The sequence below is a fragment of the Rhinatrema bivittatum genome, chromosome 1 (genome assembly GCF_901001135.1).
Source record: "Rhinatrema bivittatum chromosome 1, aRhiBiv1.1, whole genome shotgun sequence".
NCBI classification, from domain to species: domain Eukaryota; kingdom Metazoa; phylum Chordata; class Amphibia; order Gymnophiona; family Rhinatrematidae; genus Rhinatrema; species Rhinatrema bivittatum.
The window spans coordinates 532,308,229-532,330,634 of NC_042615.1; the positions used below are offsets into that span (position 1 = coordinate 532,308,229).

The 22,406-nt window shown below is 44.0% G+C and overlaps 1 protein-coding gene across 7 annotated transcripts in view; it reads left to right on the forward strand.

The window, feature by feature from the left end:
- Positions 1 to 22,406, forward strand: part of JAK2 (Janus kinase 2) — a 419,848-nt gene that overhangs the window by 83,295 nt on the left and 314,147 nt on the right. For all 7 annotated transcript variants that reach the window (XR_003858317.1, XM_029613659.1, XM_029613675.1 and 4 more), the window contains one exon: positions 19,375 to 19,498. Coding sequence is in view for 6 of the 7 variants with exons in the window: in XM_029613659.1 (XP_029469519.1) it covers positions 19,375 to 19,498 (124 nt within the window). In the remaining variant the exon portion in view is untranslated. The remainder of the gene's footprint in view (positions 1 to 19,374; positions 19,499 to 22,406) is intronic.

Sequence of the window (22,406 nt, forward strand, 5' to 3'; positions counted from 1 at the left end):
GTGTGTGTGTGTGAGAGACATGGGCATTAAGGAATAGGACCATGAGTATAGAGCTTAGCCTCTACTGCTGCTTCTGCTGTGTGCTACGGCCTGCATGGAAGAGGAGCAGGAGAGCTGCTGGAGGGGGTAAGTAAAGGGGGCTTTTTAAGTTTATTTTCTTGATTGACTGCCATTTTAATTATTTAATATTATGTGATGTGTCTGCTTTTTTTGAAATATTTTATTGGTGTTTGGAGAATTTTTAATAGTTTTTATGAGTTTTTAATTGTTGGATGTTATTCTGTTCATAGCTGTTTAGAAACATTTATTCTGCTTATTAGTATAGTTTTACAATTATTTCTGTGTGGGGATCTATAGCTGCTTGCTAGTTCTGTTTTCCTAATAAGAGGTGTATTGGTGTTTAGGGCCTGATTTAATATTTATAGTGTTGCCTTTTCATAGATAGGGTTGCTCCTGTTTGAGTGCATTCCATAATACAGGTGTAACTGTGTGCAGATTAGTTTATGTGCATTACTACAGATCCTGGGAGTATGTTAGGTCGGTTCTGTGTCTGTTACCGAGATGAGATATTTTACTAGCATGTAAGAGTTTTATCAGTCTTATTTGTTGTGTTTTTCTCAAGAGGACATGCATTGGTGGTAAACGGCTGTCTTTTCACAAGTAGGGCTCTTGAGCCTGGAAGTAGAAGGAGTTTGAGTTGCTGTTACTGAGATGACACCAGAACCAGAATATTTTTTTTGTAGGGTGAGTTGTATGGGGAATGTCATAATTCTGCTTTACATCCATTATTGTGGGTCAGGGGGGTTCCCGTGGATGCAAACTGTACTTTTACATCTAGCCCCGTGACGATCATGGGTCAGTGTGTCACGCATGTGAGAACCATCTGTCAGGTGCGTCCCGACAGAAAAAAAGGTTGAGAACCACTGGGCTAGAGCATGCATGAGCCTTAGCAGCAGGCCTTCTTGGCCTGCTGGTGTCCTTCCCAGGATTACCAGCATCGGCTCCAGGTGACCTTAGCAGCAAGAAGGAGCCTAGACTGGTGGATGGAGCCATCCAGCCTAATGAAAGGAGTAACCCTGGAAGCTCCTAATTACTATGAATGCCAGCTTACAGGAATGGGGAGCACATTGCCAGGGCCAGCTGGCCCAAGGACACTGGTCAAGGGAAGAAGCATTTTGGCCAATAAACAGTCTGGAAATGAGCTATCAGATTAGATTTACAGTTCTTCTCCAGTTTACAAGAGGGAAGATGGTAGGAGTTCTGTCAGATGCTGCCACAGCAGTGGTGCATGTAAACAAACCAGAACGCACTCACAGCCTCACACTAGCACAAAAAGTGGCTCGGTGGTTCTGCTGGATGGAGGAGAACCACCTCCTCTCCGAATCTCATATAACAGTGAAGGGGAATCTCCAAGCTGAATTTTTCAAACGAGACACACTGGATGCAGGAGACTGGGAGCTGAGCTTAGGAACCTTCCAGAAGCTAGTGGATCAGTGGGGACACCCAGTTACAAATCTGATGGCGATGCAAGCGAATGTCAAGGCTGAGATATATTATTTAGCTGCTAGCCAGAGACAAGTTCCAGTGATATAGACGTTCTATGCCTGTGGCAAAGGCTTAGCCTCCAGTATTTCTTCGCACCGTGGCCTCAGGCAGAGTAGTACAAAGAATAGAGGACCATCTGTCCATGATGATACTAGTAGCTCCAGATTGGTCAAGGAGACCTTGGTATACAGACCTCATAAGGTTGCTGAATGGAATCTTGCTGCACTTACTTATACAGGGAGCAGGCTTGCTCTGATAGAATCTGGTTTTAATGAAAGACCTGTCTCCATTTTCTCTTATGACCTGGCCTTTGAAGGACATGTCTGCATAAGAGAGGGTACTCCTCAGTAGTAATCTCGATCATGCTGAAAGCATGTAAGCCCTCTACTTCCTTACTTACATCAGAGTTTGGCATGTGTTTGAAGGGTTCTGCTGGATCATGCTGGGTCCCTGTAGAAGTCGGACATTTTGCAAATACATTTTCTGCAGGCAGGCCTGGACAAGGGCTTTACCCTTCAACTCCCTGAAGATACAGATTGTGGCTATATCATGCTTCAGGGGTTGAATTTGAGGCTCCCAAGTGGCAGCGCATCCAGATATAATAGGATTTCTGAAAGGGGTGAAACACATTCGCCCACCCTTCAGATCAATAATCTTGTAATGAGACCTGAACGTAGTTTTAAGGGTCTTGGTCAGGTCTCCCTTTGAATCAATGAAACAGGCATCTTTTTTCAATAGCTGTCTGGTCTGCTAGGTGCATTTCTGAACTACAGGCCTTTTCATTTCTCCAGAGACGGTCACCTTTTGTCTGATGGCATCCTTTTTACCTAAGGTTGTATATCACTGCCTGCCTTTAGTAGCAGCAACTGTCAAGGAAAAGATTGGAGCCTGCACCTGCTGGATGTGTGTACTTTTGAGGTACCTAAAGGTGACAAACCCCTCTAGGAAGACAGACAAGCTGTTTTTGTTTGGTGGCTCCCAAAAAGAGTTAGCAGCTTCCAGAGTCACCTTAGCCCATTCCACAAGGGCTCCAGCATCATCCTGGGCAGAGGCATCTTCAGTCTCCCTGGAAGAAATCTGTAAGGCAGCCACCTGGTCATACATCCATTCACAAGGTATTGTAGGTTAGACGTGCAGGTCGAGGCGCACTCTGCCTTTGGGTTGGGAAACCTTGAGAGCCTTCCTTGTCTTCTTCGTTCTCCAGTAATGAGTAGCTTAGGTAACTCCCATATGTGATGACTGGTCTAGCAAGAAGAAAAGGAAGATAAAATATATTCTTAACCTGATAATTTTATTTCCTTGATTCCTGTTAGATCAGTCTAGAATCCCACCCGGGCGAACACAGGGTCGGTGTGGAACATTAGTACTATCTAGGACATGTCCTCATCCTTTAACATGTCTTTCCTCTGATCTTATGTGCAGAGGTTTCGTAGACCCTCTTGTTTTGGCTAATGTTATTAATGTGGTGTCAGTTCTGAGGATTATTTTTTGTCTCTGTGCTTTGGCAGTTGGCTAACTAGCTGCGGGCCAGGACCCACACTCCTTATAGCCCAGAGTGAGGTCATAAGAGGTATGTGTCCTGTCTCCATCAGCTGTGGAGGGAGAAATTCCATACATAACTGATTTAGTTGGAATCAAGGAAAGAAAATTATCAAGTAAGAATAAATTTTATCTTATGGAAGTTAAAGCCAAAGTCCCCAGTTTCCGGTGGCAGATTTTTCAAAATTCTGTGGCAAATTTGCATAATTTTTCCTAGAAGATTGACACCTCTAACTATGCAAAAAAAAATAATTTATTGAAAACTATTCACATTTTTTAAACCATATTTAAACTATATATAAATATAACATTTAACAAGTGCTACATTCAACAATTTATTAAGATATGTTACAAACCTTTAACAGTAGAATATCACTTTTGTTTTGAATTGAAATACAGTGCAACCATCCTTTTTATATTTTCTTGAGAGTCCTTGTCTTTCCAAATATATGAACTTCAGTATGCTAAAAATGTCCTCTACCTCAGCAGTCTGTCATGCTATTAATTACACAGAAAAATATGCACACACATGTTGGACACATGGTAACAGACACAAAAAAGGATTGGATTAACACAAGTTTGAAACTATTCAGCAGCAATGCCAGTCAACAAGAGTTCTGTGAATTGAAATGAACATAAGAACATAAGAAATTGCCATGCTGGGTCAGACCAAGGGTCCATCAAGCCCAGCATCCTGTTTCCAACAGAGGCCAAACCAGGCCATAAGAACCTGGCAATTACCCTAACACTAAGAAGATCCCATGCTACTGATGCAATTAATAGAGGTGGCTATTCCCTAAGTAAACTTGATTAATAGCCGTTCTTGGACTTTTCCTCCAAGAACTTATCCAAACCTTTTTTGAACCCAGCTACACTAACTGCACTAACCACATCCTCTGGCAACAAATTCCAGAGCTTTATTGTGCATTGAGTGAGAGAGAATTTTCTCCGATTAGTCTTAAATGTGCTACTTGCTAACTTCATGGAATGCCCCCTAGTCCTTCTATTATTCGAAAGTGTAAATAACCGATTCACATCTACCCATTCAAGACCTCTCATGATCTTAAAGACCTCTATCATATCCCTCCTCAGCCGTCTCTTCTTCAAGCTGAACAGCCCTAACCTCTTCAGCCTTTCCTCACAGAGGAGCTGTTCCATCCCCTTTATCATTTTGGTTGCCCTTCTCTGTACCTTCTCCATCGCAACTATATCTTTTTTGAGATGCGGCGACCAGAATTGTACACTGTATTCCAGGTGTGGTCTCACCATGGAGCAATATAGAGGCATTATGACATTTTCTGTTTTATTAACCATTCCCTTCCTAATAATTCCTAACATTCTGTTTGCTTTTTTGACTGCTGCAGCACACTGAGCCAACGATTTTAAAGTATTATCCACTATGATGCCTAGATCTTTTTCCTGGGTGGTAGCTCCTAATATGGAACCTAACATCGTGTAACTACAGCAAGGGTTATTTTTCCCTATATGCAACACCTTGCACTTGTCCACATTAAATTTCATCTGCTCTGCTCTCTGTACATTCTCTGTCTGCTCCAACTTCAGGATAGGAGGAGGGGGGCTAGATTGGGAAGCAGAGTGCCTCTTTTTCATCTGGCTATCTGCTCCAGTATCAGCCTCAATCTACCCCTTTCCTGTTCTCTGCAGGCTGTTTGCAGGGAGGGATTGGAGCAGGAACAGAGATAGCTGAGACTAAAGGCAGGGTACCCTGTAGCTTTCTTCAAATGATTAAGAGATTAAATTTTGATTGTGTGGCAGGTTGTAAATTTTGCAGCAATAGGCTAATTATGGTTTTTCCTGTGGCCACACAATTGCTGAAATGTCATCCCCAGCTAGAGCTAAAGGTGCACACAGTGAAGAAAACTGGTACCTGAACTGAAAAGGAAAAAAGTGTGCATAGATTTCAAAGATACTCTTTCATATTTTGTAGTAACATATTTAACAATGGAACTTTGTTTTCCATTTTTTGTCCTTAATGGCTTCCATACCTTTATGGACCTGATGTTGAAGCAATGCCAGAAAACTTCCAAAATAACTATATTCTTTTGCTTTTCATTCACTGGGTGCCTCCAAACTTCTATAGGCCACTTCCTGAAGAGCAATTAATTATAGATAAAATACCAAAATTACCATTTTTGTGTTACTTTACGGCCTTTGGAGAACGCATACCTTTGTGGATGTAGTATCCATCAAGATACTACAGAATTGTGAGAAGAGATAGCATGGAACAAAGAATTTATATGGAATACTTTAGTTATGTGGCTTAACACGTCAAAATGTTTGAACTGAAATTGCTTAATTACAATTTAGATTGCTGATTTATTACTTGGAGTACTGGACTTTTCTGTTAGATTCAGTTGTGGCATGAAGGGACTTTTATTTGAAAAGCACCCAATCAGATTATTATAACAGGAAGAGGAAAAAAATCTGTATGCAACCAGATAGTGGCCTCATTTTTTTCACAGGCAACTACATTCATTTTGTTCTGGAGTTGGCATGAAATAGGAACTAGCTTTTGCCAATACCTGTACTAAGGAATTCTTAATTCTAGCCTGCTGTGCAGTCAGTGCAGTTTTTGTCTGGCTTTGGCTTTGAAATCCTGAGTTTTTCTGACTCAAGATTGATCCAATAGATCCTCTTTTCTGAAGTATCTGGCCTTCCTCTTGTTCTTTTTCCTTCTTTCAAGTCTGCAAGCACTCTTCTTTGTATTTTCTGATATTAGAGTCGAGCCACATTTAACTCAAACTGTATCTGTTCATAAGCCTTTTTTTCCTGAGAAAAATGTGGTCCTTCTTTCCCTCTTAATTCTGAAGATTGTGAAAGCTTTCCTCTCTGAATTCCACTCCAGGGCTGACATGAATGAGGTCTTGTGACTTGCTTCTTCTAAAAACTTCATAGCTGGTTTACTTTGGCTTTACTGCAGCTCAGCATGAAAATGTTTCCAGTCGTACTTTAGTGCGCCAGCAAACAGAAGTACAGGAAATACCTGTATAAGGGAGGTACAGCGGGTATGGCCTGTCAGGTCTGCTGTAAGACCGTTGATAATGTTTCACATAGAAGAGTGGTAAACAAATTAGATGAAAGCAAAGAGGAGCAAAAATACACATTTCAAAAAACAAAATCCTAAAAAAAATAAAGGGTGACAAAAACTGAAAAAGTATGATAAATAATACATGGGCCAATTTCAGAACCGTGTGACGCTAGGATCACAGGGTATTGGAGACTTAGTAGGATGCAGCTACACTGACTTGCTAAGATTCATTGGGATCAGTCATTTCTTTGTCGACAAGCTTGACTGAGTTAGCCATGATACATGGGTGCCATCAGATGATGTTGCCGAACAAACCCTTCTTTCCTGCATGTGCAGGAGTTGCCTTGTGAAGTCATTTTTTTTTTTGTCTGAACTCTTTCATGGATGTGTACCCTTCTCTCTTTGAAGTTGATTTTCTGGTTTTTCTTCTCAAACTCAGCTTTAAGTTGCCTTACAGCCCCTTAACAACACTTTTCAGTTCTACCAAAAAAGAAAGAAAAAGTAAAAATAGTTAAATAAATGTCGTACTCCAAGAAGACATCATCCAATGTCTTCAAGGACTGCATGTGTGGTAGCAAGATGTCCATTATCGAAGGCCATGACATCTGTTACTGTTGTGTGGAGCCAGACCATGACACATCTAATTGTTATCACTGTGGCTGAATGTCTTTATAGACCCCAGAGAACCAGGGCCTGGAGGATGGACTTGCTGTGCAAGTCGGTGAGAAACTGGAGGAGGAGTTCTCGAAGTGGGGCTTCCTCAGGCTCCTTCCATGCCGAGATGAGCAGGAACTCCTCAAGCAAAGCTTCCCCCGCCCACTCCTGCCTTGGCACAGATCTCAGGATCTGCCACCCCTTTGGGGTCAAGCAAAGTGTGGAAGCACCTGGTCCAAGGGTCCATAAGCCCCTTGCAGGCCCTGCGAGGCTTGGTGATGACTAAAAATGTCATGATGTGAAGCAGAGATCGGTCTCTGTCCCATTGATGCACCTGGCACTCTCTGTGCATCAGGATCTGGCACCATTGAAGCACTTGAATGCAGTGGGGAATTGGGCCTCAATTCAACATGCCGCTGCTGTTTGCTGTGTCAATGCTGGCACATCGATCCCAGGCCCTGTCAATGTATTCAAGATGGGATCGGACAGCAGGAGGCCCCAAAAGGGATTCACTTTATATACCTCTCACCATCTCAAGAGCCATATCTCCATCTCAACTTCTGGAGCAGGGACTGCACCTGAAGACTCCAGTTCTGATATGCTCTGTGGTGTCCCTGGTTTCCATGTGCGCACAATCAAATTAATCTCCTAGAGTCCAGTGCAACTTCTGAAGAAGATTAACCTATTTTAGTATCGGAAGAAGATGCCTTTCTCCAAGGACAAGCAGAATGGTAGTCCTCACACATGGGTGATATCGGATGGAGCCCAGCATGGGCGGGGTCCCTCTTCAGTCTCTTCTTTTCCACAGAGCTGTTGCCTTGCAGTTTAGGAGCTCGCACTTCTTTTGCCCTTTTGGCTAGTTTAAGTGCTTGTTTTCTTTCCACGCATCCTTTAGGATCCCTCGCTCTTTTCAGGCTCCAATCGGTAAGTGCTTTGTGCTTTTGCGGTCAATCCCCGAGTACTTACTACCCCGGTATCCGCTGGTGCCCCCAGTGCCCCATCAGGTAGGCCTGTTGACTCTTCGGGGATAAAATGGAGAAACTTTTGGGTCCAAGTGTTTGGAGCCATCCTTGGCGTCGGGGACTTCCACCCCGCTTGGAAAGGAGCCCCCAACTCCTACTCTGTCGGGTTCTCCTTCCCCTATAATGCCTGGTCCCGAGCTCTGCGCAGGGGGACCGTCCATTGTCCCTGTCATTCTGTTCCCGGTCGAGTTCCTTGATGTCACCATCAGTATTGGTAAAGGACTGTGGTGATCATCGAGAAAGATCTTAAAAAGCATCAACATCGATTCTCTTCTTCCTCCAAACCAGACTGTGAGAAGGCATTGACCTCTGTACCTCCCACGAAGCGATCGAGGGCGGAGGAGGCCATTCCCTCTGACCCCACTGATGCCTCCAAGCGGCCTCCACAGACACTGGTGGAGGGCTCGGTTCCCCTTATACCAGGGGATGTATGGATTCCGCCATCTCCTCCTCACGCCATGCTCTCCTCGCTTGCCTTCGAGGAGGAGTTAGAAAGGCACATGCGGTTGGCAGTCAGCTGGGCCCTGCAGCGCCTTGAGCCTCCAGTTCCCCAGGTACTGTCTCCACCGCAAGAACCTGCTCCACCTGTGCTTGTGTCCTTGTTGGAGTGGCTTGACATGCTGATCGGTATCCTACCGACGCAGCCAGCTCTGGTGCCCGAAGACCCTCCTCAGCCCCTGGGCGCACCACTGCCACTGGTGAGTGACTCCTCCAAGGAGGAAGGGCCATCGGGCTTGATGGCAGCCTGGAGACACACTGTGCCATCTCACCTGCCAGCTCTCCCAGGGCTATCTGGGTCCTTCAGTGCACCTATTCTCACCGATGCCATCGGATCTCGCGCCACCCTTGCGACCTCGGGGCCTTCCGATGCCCCCAGTGTCACACCTGGTGCCCTCAAGGACCAAACCGCGCACGCTGATGGGTCCTCGACCCTCCGCATCCCCGGAGAGTTGCAGTGAGGGAGAAGCTCCCTATGACCCCTGGGATGGGGTGGCTTCCATATCATCCTCCAAGGAATCAGAAGATTTGTCTTCCGAGCCCTCTCCAACGGAGGAGCGATGGCGATCTCCCCCTGAGGATCTTTCCTTTGCGGGGTTTGTCAAGGCCATGGCTGAGTCGGCCATGGCTGAGTCGGTGCCTTTCCAATTGTTAACAGAACAGGACTCAAGACACAAAATGCTTGAGATCTTGCGATTCATGGATGCCCCGAAGGTGGTGGTGGCGGTGCCAGTCCATATGCCTCTGCTCCTCCAGGTCGCAAGCATAGGACTCTTGATGTGTTGGGGCGCCGAGTGTTTCAGGGTGCTATGCTTAATGCCCATATAGCCTGCTACCAACTTTACATGGGTCAATATTCCCGTAACCTATGGAAGCAGGCCCTGGAATTTAATGAACATCTACCTCAACAATTGAGGAGAACTTCCAGTCTGTTGTCCAGCAGGGCTTGGAATGCGACAAGCATGAGCTATGCTCAGCTTATGACATTTTCGAGACAGCCATGAGGTCTGCTGCAGTGGGCATTGGTGCCCATCGGACGGCATGGCTAAGGGTTTCTGACTTGTGCCCTGAGGTACAGAACCATCTGGCTGACTTGCCATGTATGGGGGAGAACTTGTTCGGAGACAGGATTAAGGAGGCTGTGGCTCAGCTGAAGGATTACCGAGAGACCTTTCAGCAATTGCTGGCCAGTACTTCCGACACCCAGCCTACAAGAAAGCCCCCACGGCAATATACTAAATGGCCTTTGTATAGACCTCGTAAATATTACCTGCCTGCATCAAGGTCCAGGGCTCAAAAGCCTGCCCCCCCAAGACAAGGCAGAGAGCCTAGACCAGCTCGGGCACCTACAGTCCCACCGCAGACCCCCCACCACACGGTTTTGCATTGCTTTCTGTTACACACAGGCAGGTTTGCAGCTGACTGGCCACGTAAAAGCTCACTCTGTCCGGGCCATGTCTGTCTTGGCAGCTCACATGTGTGCAGTTCCCCTTCACGAGATTTGCAGAGCGGCGACCTGGACTTCCCTCCACACTTTCGCCTTGACAAAGATGGCAGGCAGAACAGTCATTTTGGACAGTCCGTCCTTCGTAATCTCTTCCAGCCCTAAAAACCCAACTGTCCCTCTGTGGGCCCTATCCTTGGGTGCAGCCTGCTCCTGTGTTTGTGGCAGCTCTAGTTGTTGTGCACGTTGGCACCTGTTCTTGGCTGCACAGGATCGGAGCAGCCAGGAGCTACTTAATCACCCATGTGTGAGGACTACCATCCTGCTTGCAATTGGCGAAAGCAGAGTATCTTACCTGTAACAGGTGTTCTTCAAGGACAGCAGGATGTTAGTCCTCATGAAACCTGCCTGCCACACCACAGAGTTGGGTTTCTCTTGGTTTATTTTATTTTTCAAGAACTCTGTTATAAGACTGAAGAGGGACCCCGAGTGGATGTGTTGTTAGCAGCGTGCTGGGTATACTCAGTGTGCCTGTCAAAGTTTTCCGTGCCGGTCTCCATCCATTGATGTCACCCATGTGTGAGGACTAATATTCTGCTGTCCTTGGAGAACACCTGTTACAGGTAAGCAACTCTGCTTTCTCCTAATGCCTGGTCAAAGAACCCATCAATCCATAGAACAGTTAGCAGAGTTGGTAAAGACTTTTTTTCTTGCTGGCTGTTAGGGATAAGGAGGGCACTCTTCAGCTTCTCTTGTCCAGAATGTTGGATTTGTTCCCTCAAGAGGTAGTCCCTCTTGCTTCCATGCTGCGGGAGTTTCCATCTGAAGTCCCAGGGTTGGATTATAGTACCCGACTATCTTTTGCTGTGGAGTCCAGCCAATCCGAGGAGGAAAGTAGAGCCGTTACTAACTGGAGAATGCCCCAGGGATATTCCCTTCCAAGATGACAGGGGACTCATCCCGATCACTTGACTCATCATTGAGGTCCTGGATCAGTATTCCCTCACTCATTGGATCAGAGGAAGGATATATGAGGATTCACTCTGATCCCCTTTTTGATCCACTAGTGCACTCTTCACCACCCGAAGACCTCACATATTCCAAGTTTTTGAACAAGTTGGGTAAGGTTTTGGGAATCAACATCCATGAGGATAAAGACCCCTGCTCCAAAGTCTTCGGTTTTCTCCAGATTTTGGAAACCCCTTCTGAGCTTGCAATGATCCCAGTACACTTGATCCTATGGGATTTGCAAACAAAAATGTGGGAGAGTTCAGTATTCTTTCCCCAGTGGCCAGGAAACTACACAGAGTTCAGCAGATGTAGTAGTTACTACTTCACTGGTTATTGGTAGTGGAATTGATACTAAAATGGGTAACGAAGACTAGAATTTTTCTCCAATATCCCACTGAGCAAGAACCCTAGACTGTGGGATAACTTCAGGAAAAAGTTTTTTCAGAGCTTGATGCTCAATGCCCACATAGCGGTCCACCAATTCCACATTGTGCAGTGCTTACATGATTGTGTTGAGAAACTGAAACCTTTGTTGGAGTTGCTGGACAGAGAGCAGGTGGAATATCAGCAGGCTCTTCAGAATGCAGAGGAGTGCAAGCATAATTTTCTCTGCTCCGTATATGAATTATTTTGATACTGCAGTAAGATCTTTGGCAGCAGCCATTGAAGCATGCTGGATAACTTGGCTGAGAGCCAGCAGTCTGTGAGAGCATGTGCATGACAAGTTGACAGGTGTATTCTGTTCTGGGAAAATCTTTAAGGAGACACTCTGAGATTGTTGCTGAAATTAAGAAGATGGGATCTGAGTAGCCATCGTGTTCTAAGCGTCTTTATTTTTAAGTGCTCCTATTTCCAGAGACACCTTTTCTGCCAGTTTCAGTGGCATTGTGCACCATATGTGCTTCCACAATAGCAGCTTCCAGCTCATGGACATCAGCATGAAAGACATCAACTAAAGACTCTGCAGCAAGCCCAGCTCAAGCCTGGGTCTGGTTTTTGACTGGACTTGACCTTCAATACTCAATTCCCTCTAGTAGGAAAGAGAATCACTGTTACCTATAAGAGTGGCAGAAGATCACCAAAGACCACTGGGTCCTCAAAATTATGGAGTCTGGCTACTGTTTGCACTACTCCCATTCTCCATTGCTGCATTATTGTTCGGCCTTTAATCCAGATCCATCATATTCAACAGAGCTCCATCTTGAGGTGGAGTCTATTCTTAGCAAGTGGGCAATAGAACCTGTCTCCCCTATTCACCATGGTGGGGGGTGGTGGGGTGGTGTTCTACTCCCACTATTTCCTTATCCCCAAGAAGTCTGGAGGATTGAGACCCATTCTGGATGATGAAGGTGCACTGTTGCCACTGCTAGGCATGTAGTAAAAATCCTTCGGGGTACTGAGACCCCACAAGGAAGGACCTTGAATTGAAAGTGATAGGAATCTACTACGAAATGAAGGTATTGGCAATGGGAGCAATGTATAGATATGTGAGTATATTCATTCTTCAGATCAAGAGCACAGATCCAGTCCCCAGGTTGAATGAAAGGTAGGATGGTTTGGAGGCAGATCATTTTGAACTTCTCCTATGACATACTGAGACCCGATGAAGAGAGAGCAGTTTCTTCTAAAAGTAGCATCGGCTTTTCATCTAAATCGAGCCATTGCGTTGCCCACATTCTTTCCAAGGCCTTTGCACATGATGTGGAGAAGGCCCTCCAGTCTACGGCTGCAGAAGGACCTTAATTTATTATCTGAAGAGAAATCAGCATCAGGCTTCTCAACTTTTGTCTCTTTTAATTCTAAAATACTGGGAATAGTGATGCACGTACTGCCTAACTGGCTAGTGGCGTGTATCGCACATTGCTATGCTCTAATTGACCTCCAGATCACAGATTCTGTAAAGGCTCATCAGATAAGAGCAATGACTCATTTGTGAGCCGTACCCATCAAAGACATTTGCAAACCGCAACTTGGTTGTCAGTTCGCACTTCACTTCCCATTACTGTCTGGACATTCTATCTGAAAGTGATAGTAACTTTGGGTCAGCAGTTTTGCACAGCCTTTTCACTTTATGGTCTGCATGCCACAGGTGGGGTCTGGGTTGCTTTTATAGTAAGTGTGCTGTGGTAATCCTCAGTTTGGGATTCTCCACATGTCATGGCTAATTCAGCTCTGTTTGTCAACAGAGAAAGCAAGGTTGCTTACCGTAAACAGTTTTCTCCTTAGTCAAAAGGATGAATTAGCCATGCTTAATACCTGCCTGCTTCCCTGAAGAGTCAACTACCTAGATAAAGCTAAGCTCTACAATCAGCTGAGAGGCTCATGAGGCTTTGCCCATGTGGAAACCCACGCATGCTCAGTAGAGCATGTGTTACGTTTAATTCATCTTGCTGTCTATGGAGAACCCTGTTTATGGTAAGGAAACTTGCTTTACCTCAACTGTCTGGAAAAAATCACTAAAATCTTTTTTCTTAAATGCAAGTCAAAATTCAAAGTGGATATGTCTGACAGCACTAATTCCTTTTAGGTGGAAAACTTGACATCAGACAATGTTTCAGTAGTGTGTTAACAGCTGGTGCCTGCATAAGAGAAATGAACAAGTCAAAATACTTATCTGACAAACAGGCTAAATGCTGCCCAGAGTCAGGCATAAAAAACATATCAAGAAGCAATAATTTCATTGATATATGGAGCCTAGTTGACGTGAAGAATTAACTCCAATTAAATGTCCAGACAGATGATGCCACCAGGACACATTATGATTGATAAGCATAGCTCTCCATTCTCTCTTCAAAGGTAAAATCAAAACATTGTGCCATGCTCTCTTCTTGGACGAGGTGAAATTCATCTAAAAAAAAAAAAGTCAAAAAATAAACTCAATAGGATGATGACTACCCCTTCCCCCAAAGTAGACAACAAAATCACTAAAACTCACTTAGTGCCTGTTAGAATTCAACCCTGCAGGATCCAAAGCAGGCAGGTAAGTGATGAATCTACCATTCTAATTGCAACAGTGTTTTCATGGATGATGATTTAGATCAACTGAACTAAATTACGGTGAACCTAGAAGATGTGGTAGGCCTGATTGACAAACTGAAGAGTAGTAAATCACCTGGACCAGATGGTATACATACCAGGGTTCTGAAATAAATAAAAAAATAAAAAAAAATGAAATTTCAGACCTATTAGTAAAAATTTGTAACCTATCATTTAAATCATCCAATGTACCTGAAGATTGGAAGATGGCCAATGTAACCCCGATATTGACAAAGGGTTCCAGGGCTGATCAGGAAACTATAGACTGGTGAGCCTGACTTCAGTGCCGGGAAAAATTGTGGAAACTGTTACAAAGAATAAAATCATAAAACATTTAGATAGACATGGTTTGATGGGACATAGCCAGCATGGATTTACCAAAGGAAAGTCTTGCCTACTAAATCTCCTTATTTTTTTGAAGGGGTGAATAAACATGTGGCCAAAGGTGAACTGGTAGAAGTGGTGTATTGGATTTTCAGAAGGCGTTACCGCATGAGAGGTTTCTAAGAAAACTAAAAAGGCATGGGATAGGAAGTGATGTCCTTTTATGGATTGCAAGTTGGTTAAAAGACAGGAAACAGAGAGTAGGATTAAATGATCAGTTTTCTCAGTGGAAAAAGGTAAACAGTGGAGTACTCAGGGATTTGTACTTGGACCAGTGCTTTTTAATATATTTATAAATGATCTGCAAAGGGGCATAAGTGAGGCGATCAAATTTGCAGATGACACAAAATTATGCAGAGTAGTTAAATCTTAAGTGGATTGTGATGAATTGCATGAGGATCTTGTGAGACTGGAAGCTTGGGCTTCCAAATGGCAGATGAAATTTAACGTAGACAAGAGCAAACTGATTCATATAGGGAAAAATAACCCTTGCTGTAATTACGCAATGTTAAGTTCTAACTTAGGAGTTACCACCTAGGAAAGAGATCTAGGAGTCATAGTGGATAATACATTGAAATTGTTGGCACAGTGTGCTGTGGCGATCAAAAAAGCAAAAAAATGTTGGGAGTTATTAGGAAGGGAATGGCAATTAAAATGGAGGATGTCATAATGCCTCTGTATCGCTCCATGGTGAGACCGCGCCTTGAATCCTGTGTGCAGTTCTGGCCACTGCATCTCAAAAAGGATATAGCTCCACTGGAGAAAGTGCAGAGAAGGGCGACCAAAATGATAAAGGGCATGGAACGGCTGCCCTATGATGTAGGCTAAAGAAGTTAGGGCTGTTCACTTTGGAGAAGAGACGACTGAGGGGGGGATATGATAGAAGTCTACAAAATCAAGAAAGGACTTGAACAAGTTAATATATATTGGTTATTTACTCTGTCAGAAGGACAAGGGGGGCACTCTATGAAGTTAGCAAGTAGCTCATTTAAAACAAATTGAAGACAATTCTTTTCACTCAGCACATAGTTAAGCTCTGAAATTCATTGCCTGAGGATGTGCTTATAGCAATTAGTATAACTGGGTTTAAGAAAGGTTTGGATAAGTTCCTACAGGATAAATCCATAAACTGCTATGACAGTAATTAATAAGCAATAGTATCTTGTGATCTAGCTAATGTTTGGGTATTTGCCAGGTACTTGTGACTTGGATTGGCCACTGTTGGAAACAGGATTCTGGGCTTGATGGTCCCTTGGTTTGACCCAGTATGGCATATCTTACGTTAGATAAATCACTCTCCTCACCAATGAAGAAAACCTAGTCAATTATTTATTTATTTATTTATTTGGAACTTTTATATACCAACATTCATGTGCAAAATTACATATCACATCGGTTTACAGCGAAACGTGAATAGCATAAAAGAATGCAATACATCGAACAAGGGATACAAGGAACTGGGATCTAGTGAGATAAATAAAGAAGGTGTAAATAAACACTGCAAGTAAATGCTTCGCTCTTCCTGCGCGCAAGAAGCTAAAACGCACAAAAACATATCCAATAAATAAATAACAGGGGATCTAAGTAAACTTTGCTAGAACATGATGTCAAAAGGAACAAAACATTTGAAACTGGATAAGAAGGGCCAAATAGGTAAATTACAGGAGGGAGGGAATAGGTGGAGACATTAAGCCAAAGGATGATGACAAATTTAATAACATGAGGGATAGAAAGATGCATATCCTGCCAGCAAGGGTATGTATTCTTACATTGTGTAGACCAGTGGTTCTCAACTGGTGTTTCGCGACACACCAGTGTGTCGTCAAGAACACGCAGGTGTGTCTCCACACTTACCGGTCTCCTGCTGACCCAGCTGCTCCCCCTCCCGAGCAAAATAGGTCCTCCACCCGGGCTTAAAATGCTGATAGCCCACGCGGAATGCGGCAGGACAGCTGGAGTCAGCGGCACCGGCATGCTCTCTTCTACCTGCCCCCCCACCTCATGGCTCGGAAGAGGAAGTGGTGAGCAGCGGGTGCGTGCGCGGGAAGAAGAGACCATGTGTGTATGTGTGTGTGTGTGATGGGGGGGGGGGGGGCGGAGAGAGTGTGTATATGTGAGAGAGTCTTATGTGGGGAGACAGAACATGTCTGTGACAGATGGTATGTGAGAGAAAGCATATGATTGATAATTTGCAAAAAATAGTTATTTTGACAAATAGATGTGCATAATTTTGCATAATTTAGAAAATGTATGTGCAGAATTTTTAATTTTTTGGTGCCGAATTTTCACTTTTTTGTGCAGAATTCCTCCAGGAGTAAAATAAGCATATGGGGAAAACTGTGGATCAGATTTAAAGTCTTGAAGGTGAATTAATATGTGGAGTTTAATTGAAGACAAGGGCTACTTTATCTAATTGGGTAAAGCTGCAAGAAATTGAATCTTTCCTACAAAACAATCTATGTAAGAAGCAGGAAAAGTAGTGGGTAGATAAAAGGCAAATAAAGATGTATTTTGGGTAGGACAAGCAAATTTAACAATTTCATGTCTTTTTTTTATGAAGACCAAAATCAGAATTGGAGCAGTAAAAAGCAGGTCTAATAAATTAAAACTCTACAGAAAACCTAGCTGAATTGATGCTTTCTGCAGGGAGTGCAAATAAAGGGTTATTCTGATTCAGGTGAACCTTTGATCAACAGTTTATATAACAAGCTTTGCCTCAAAAGACCCAGTCAATTACCATGAATACATTAGCACCCTGGAAGACATGGTTGGAGTTCAAAGGAGCTTAGCCCAGACACGCCATCTTATTCTTTGAAACCTAGAATTTATGGCAAATTTATCTTTTTTCACCAGACCTAAAGCTCATGGGAAAAACTGGGATGGTCATATGTTGTTTTTCTTTTCAGAATTTACACATAATGTAAAAGGAAGCTGTATGGCTATAAAAAAAAAAAATAAGAAGAAAAGGAGAAAGGCAAATATTAAAAATAAAGTAAAAGGAAAAAAATATATATGTGATTTTTTTTTACCTTTCTCATGAGCTTTCCCATACCTTTACAAGTGAGCTTTCAGGATACTCATAATGAATATGCATGAGATCAGTTTGCATTTACTAGCAGGCCGATACAGTACAGTGCGCTCCAACGAAGCGCACTGTTAACCTGCCACTGGACGCGCGTTTTCCCTTACCCCTTATTCAGTAAGGGGCCGAAAACGCGCGTCTAATCCGCCGAACCTAATAGCGCCCGCAACATGCAAATGCATGTTGATGGCCCTATTAGGTATTCCCACGCGATACAGAAAGTAAAATGTGCAGTCAAGCCGCACATTTTACTTTCAGAAATTAGCGCCTACTCAAAGGTAGGCTCTAATTTCTTCGGGCACCGGGAAAGTGCACATAAAAGCAGTAAAAACTGCTTTTCTGTGCACTCTCCGACTTAATATCATGGCGATATTAAGTCAGAGGACCTGAAGGGTAAAAAAAGTAAAAAAAAAATTTAAAAAAAATTTGATGTCGGCCTGCGGCTGTCGGGTCGAAAACCAGATGCTCAATTTTGCCGGCGTCTGGTTTCCGAGCCTGTGGCTGTCAGCGGGCTCGAGAACAGACGCCGGCAAAATTGAGTGTCTGCTGTCAAACCCGCTGACAGCCGCTGCTCCAGTCCAAAAGGAGGCGCTAGGGACGCGCTAGTGTCCCTAGCGCCTCCTTTTGCCCGTTTTTACCGCCGGGCCTCATTTAAATACAGACTCGCGCGCACAGGAGAGTGGCCTGTTCGCCCGCTCTCCCGCGGACTTTACTGAATCGGCCCGTAGGTGTCCAGTATATGCAAATTGATTTCTTGCATATGTATATCCTGAATATCTGATTGATTATAGGGTTACCAGGACAGGCTTGAGAGGCCATTCATTTCTCCCTCTCCCCTTCCTTCAGCATCTCCTTCTCTTCCTCTAGCTTAGTTTCCATGGCTGCACCTAATATGGCACTATAGCCTTCTTTCAGACTCAGTATGACTGCAGCATCTATAGCAGCAGGTTGTCCTAGGCCCTGCTTGGAAGTGGCATTTGCTCTTGGGCCCAGGCCAATGGTAGCAATGTCTCTTGTTGGCCAAAAGTAACATCTAGGATTTTACCATGTCTGCATATTTTTAAGCTGTATTGACTTTTGGGTGTTTTTTGGTGAGAAGAAGAAAAGGTGGAGGGAGAAATGGACCAATATCTTTTCTCTAGAGCAAAGTAGATAGCTTAACTTTTTTTTTTTAAATTAATAGTCTTTTTTTATATATATATGTCTATTTGTTGGACTATTTTTGTTGGAGCAAATGCCACTTCCAAGCAGGGCCTAGGACAACCTGCTGCTATAGATGCTGAATATATATATATGATTTTGGTCTGTCAGTCGATCTGTCACACTGTCATGTCTGTCTGTGGTCACCAGGTGGTACCTGGAACAGTGAAAGGTGCACTGTGCAAAGACAGTATGCTCTTGTCTATAAAGCACTGATGCGTGCACACAGGTAGATACAGACACAGGTATTGGCAGACATGCACGCAGACACACGCAGGCTCCCCCAAACATTCACATACACACACTCACAGACCTTTGCAGGCCTCCACAGGCATAGGTGCGCACTCACACACACAGGCCTTTATTGACCAGACAACCTGAGCAACACCGGATACTGTTTGCAGATCTGCTCTCTGCAAAGCCTTGTTGCTCACACTTCCACATCCAGGGATAGGCAGGCATAGGTACACACACACAATTGCACACGCATGCAAGCAAATGCATAGACAGACACAGGTAGGCATAGACAAACACATACGCAGAGATGCAGACATGTATGGACGCAGGTAGACAAACATAGGCATGTGCTCACATGTACAAACACAAGCACAGGCAGACATATATGTGCACAGGCATGCACACATACACAGGCATAGGCCCCACGCAAGTGCACACAGGCTGTTATAGATAAGACTGCCTTGAGCAATGCCAGCTACTTTTCGCTAGTAGCATTTATAATTTGTTAGCCCCACCTTCTGCTACTATCAGAAGTTAAATATGTTTCTGTTAATAATATTTTAACCATCTGACTACATTGTTTGATAACCATAGTTCATTTAATAAACATAATTATTTCCAGTAAGTCTTATTTTAAGTATATTATGTAGTAATGTATATTTTTCTGTTTTAGGTATCACTCCAGTGTACTATAGCATGTTTTCCCTAATGAATGAGACTGAGAGGACATGGTATCCTCCAAACCACGTCTTTCATGTAGATGATTCCACCAGATACGTTCTTCTGTATCGAATAAGGTAATGGATTCAATAAATGTATCTCTGATGTGATAGAATATATATACCTTTGAATGAGGCCTAGTTTGTGTCAAAATGGATATTTCTTAGCATGTAGTCAGATGAATCCAGAACAAGTGGGTTACACATGTCTACCAGCTGATGGAGTTGGAGCAAACTGACATCACAGTATATATATACACCCCTGCAGTGAGATCAGCCTGCCAGTATTCTCTGTCTCCAGCAGATAGTGGACGTGCATCTCCCTATTGGAGACATAAAAGGAGGCTTTTGTAGCATAGGGCTTCCTCCTTTTTTTCCCAGTCTCTGTGCTCGGCGTGCCGTTCCAACATTCATCCCTTTCTGTGGAAGGTCGAGGGACATGGGAGGCCTGGCAGGTTGAGCAGCCTCTGTAGGCTGGGCTCTGCTCTGAGGCTTTTTCAAAACAATCTCAAGGCACCTGGATATCAAACGTTCCCAGGTATGCAGAGCACGATTCTTCAGTCGCAGGAGAGATCAGAAGTCGTTGGGGATCAATGCTCTAGTGTAGGACTGGCCGGAAGATGAGCCACTATATGCCTTTTCTCCATGATCCATGTTGGGCAGATTGATCCGAAGGATCGCGTGCCACAGAGGGATGGTGGTCTTGGTTGCACCGGATTGGCCCGTGAAGCCATGGTATGTGGATTTGTGGTGGCTTCTGGGAAATTCTCTTCAACTTACAGCACAGAGGAACCTAAGTCAGCGTCCGGTTCTTCATGAAGATCTAACTCTGTTTTGTCTTACAGTATGGCCCTTGAGAGGGCTCGATTGCTGAAATGTGGATACTCAGTGGCAGTGATTTCCAGTTTGCTTAGGACTCGAAAATTCTCCACTTCCTTGGCCTATGTGTGAGTTTGGTGGGTGTTTGAGGCTAAGATGGCTTGAATAAAGGTTTGGCCCTTAATTCTTTAAAGATACAGGTAGTGGTTGTTACCTGTTTCAGGGGTCAGGTGAATGGTGGTTCCTTGTCAGCTCATCCTGATGTTGCCTATTTCCTGAAAGGAGTGAAACATCTGAAGACGGCGAAGCAATGTGACAAGGTGATAGCTAAAGCCAGAAGAATGCTGGGCTACATAGAGAGGAATAACAAGTAAAAAAAAAAAAAAAAAAGGAAGTGATAGTCCTCTTGTACAGGTCCTTGGTGAGACCTCACCTGGAGTATTGTGTTCAGTTCTGGAGACTGTATCTGAAAAGGGACAGAGACAGGATGGAGGCAGTCCAGAGAAGGGCGACAAAAATGGTGGGGGGTCTCCATCAAATGACTTATGGGGAGAGGCTGAGGGACCTAATATATACCCTGGAGGAGAGGGAGGTGCAGGGGGAGATATGATACAGACACTCAGATACCTGAAAGGTTTTAATGATGCACAATTGACAAACCTTTTCGTTTGGAAAGAAATCAGTAGAACTAGGGGTCACGTAATGAAACTCCAGGGAGGACGACTCAGAAGCAACATCAGGAAATATTTTTTCATGGAGAAGGGTTATGGATGCCTGGAATGCCCTTCCGGAGAAGTTGGTGAAGACAAAAATAGCAAAAGATTTCAAAGGAGCATGAGATAAACACTGTGGATCCCTAAAGGCTAGAGGAGGGAAATGAAGAAAAGCGTGCATGGGGTAGCTTGCTGGTGTGGCATTTACTACCCTTAACCAATAAACCTTCATACTGTTGATGCAACTTCATTATTGCTCTCTGCTTTAATGGTAGGGGGGAAAAGAGGAATTAGATTCAGACAACAACCAATAAGGACATTGGATTTTACGATCTGGGAAAATAAATAAGAATGGGGGTAACTTGAAGATGTGGTTAACTGCCCTTAACCAATAAGCCTGATACTTTGGATGCAACTCCAACATTTCTCTCTGCTTCAATGGCAAAATATAACAGGAACTTGAACTCATACAGCAACCAACAAGGCCTTTGACTTTGACGGTTTAGGAAACTAAGTAAAGGGTGACCTGTATGGCACAGCAGATACTAACAAAATCTTGCTGGGCAAATTGGATGAACCATTTGGACCTTTTCTGCTGTCATTTTCTTTGTTTCTATGTCCTCCCTTGCGGTTTCCAGTACCCTTATGGAGTCTAAATTTGGTCTTGGATTTCAAAGCCGGTCTTACGTTTAGACCGATATGTAGCCTGTCCTTGCGGTTACTGATGTTGAAAATGGTGTTTCTTGAGGCAATTTGTTTTGCGAGAAGAGTTTTCGAACTGCAGGTCTTGTCTTGCTGGGAGCCTTTCCTCCGGGTGACTCCAGGGGCGATATAGTGCATATTGTTCCTTCTTTTTTACCGAAGGTAGTCACTGAATTTCACTTGAATCAGTCCATCTCCCTTCCGTCCCTGGGCAAAGAGCGCGACGTAAGGAGTATCATCTGTTTTCGACCCTTGGATGTCAAGAGACATATCATACAGTATCTGGAGGTTACTGAGGCTTTACGGAAAATAGATTGCCTGTTTGTTCTTCACGGCGATACTAAACAAGGAAAACTGGCCCTGCAGGCTGCAGTAGCCCGCTAGATTAAGGAAGTAATCACGACAGCATAAATTGATGCTGGCAAGTCCTAAGCGGAAGTTAGGTTGCTGTCTCCCATTGACATTTGCTGAGCGACAACTTGGTCCTCCTTACACACCTTTTCCAGGTTTTATCGTCTCTATGTGCAGGCCCAGGAGGATGCAGCCTTTGCACGTGTGGTTTTGACTGAAGGGGTATATGTACTGTGAAGTCAGTTTGCTCCATCTCAGGCTTTCCCAGCATAGGTCTCCTAGTCCTCCTCGTACTCCCCAAAATGTTATCCTAATTATGTGAATTATGTTATGCTACCTCTGTGCCAGCTTATTTTCTGTTTCTATTATGCTCCATCTTATTTTCTTAATACCTCTTGTTA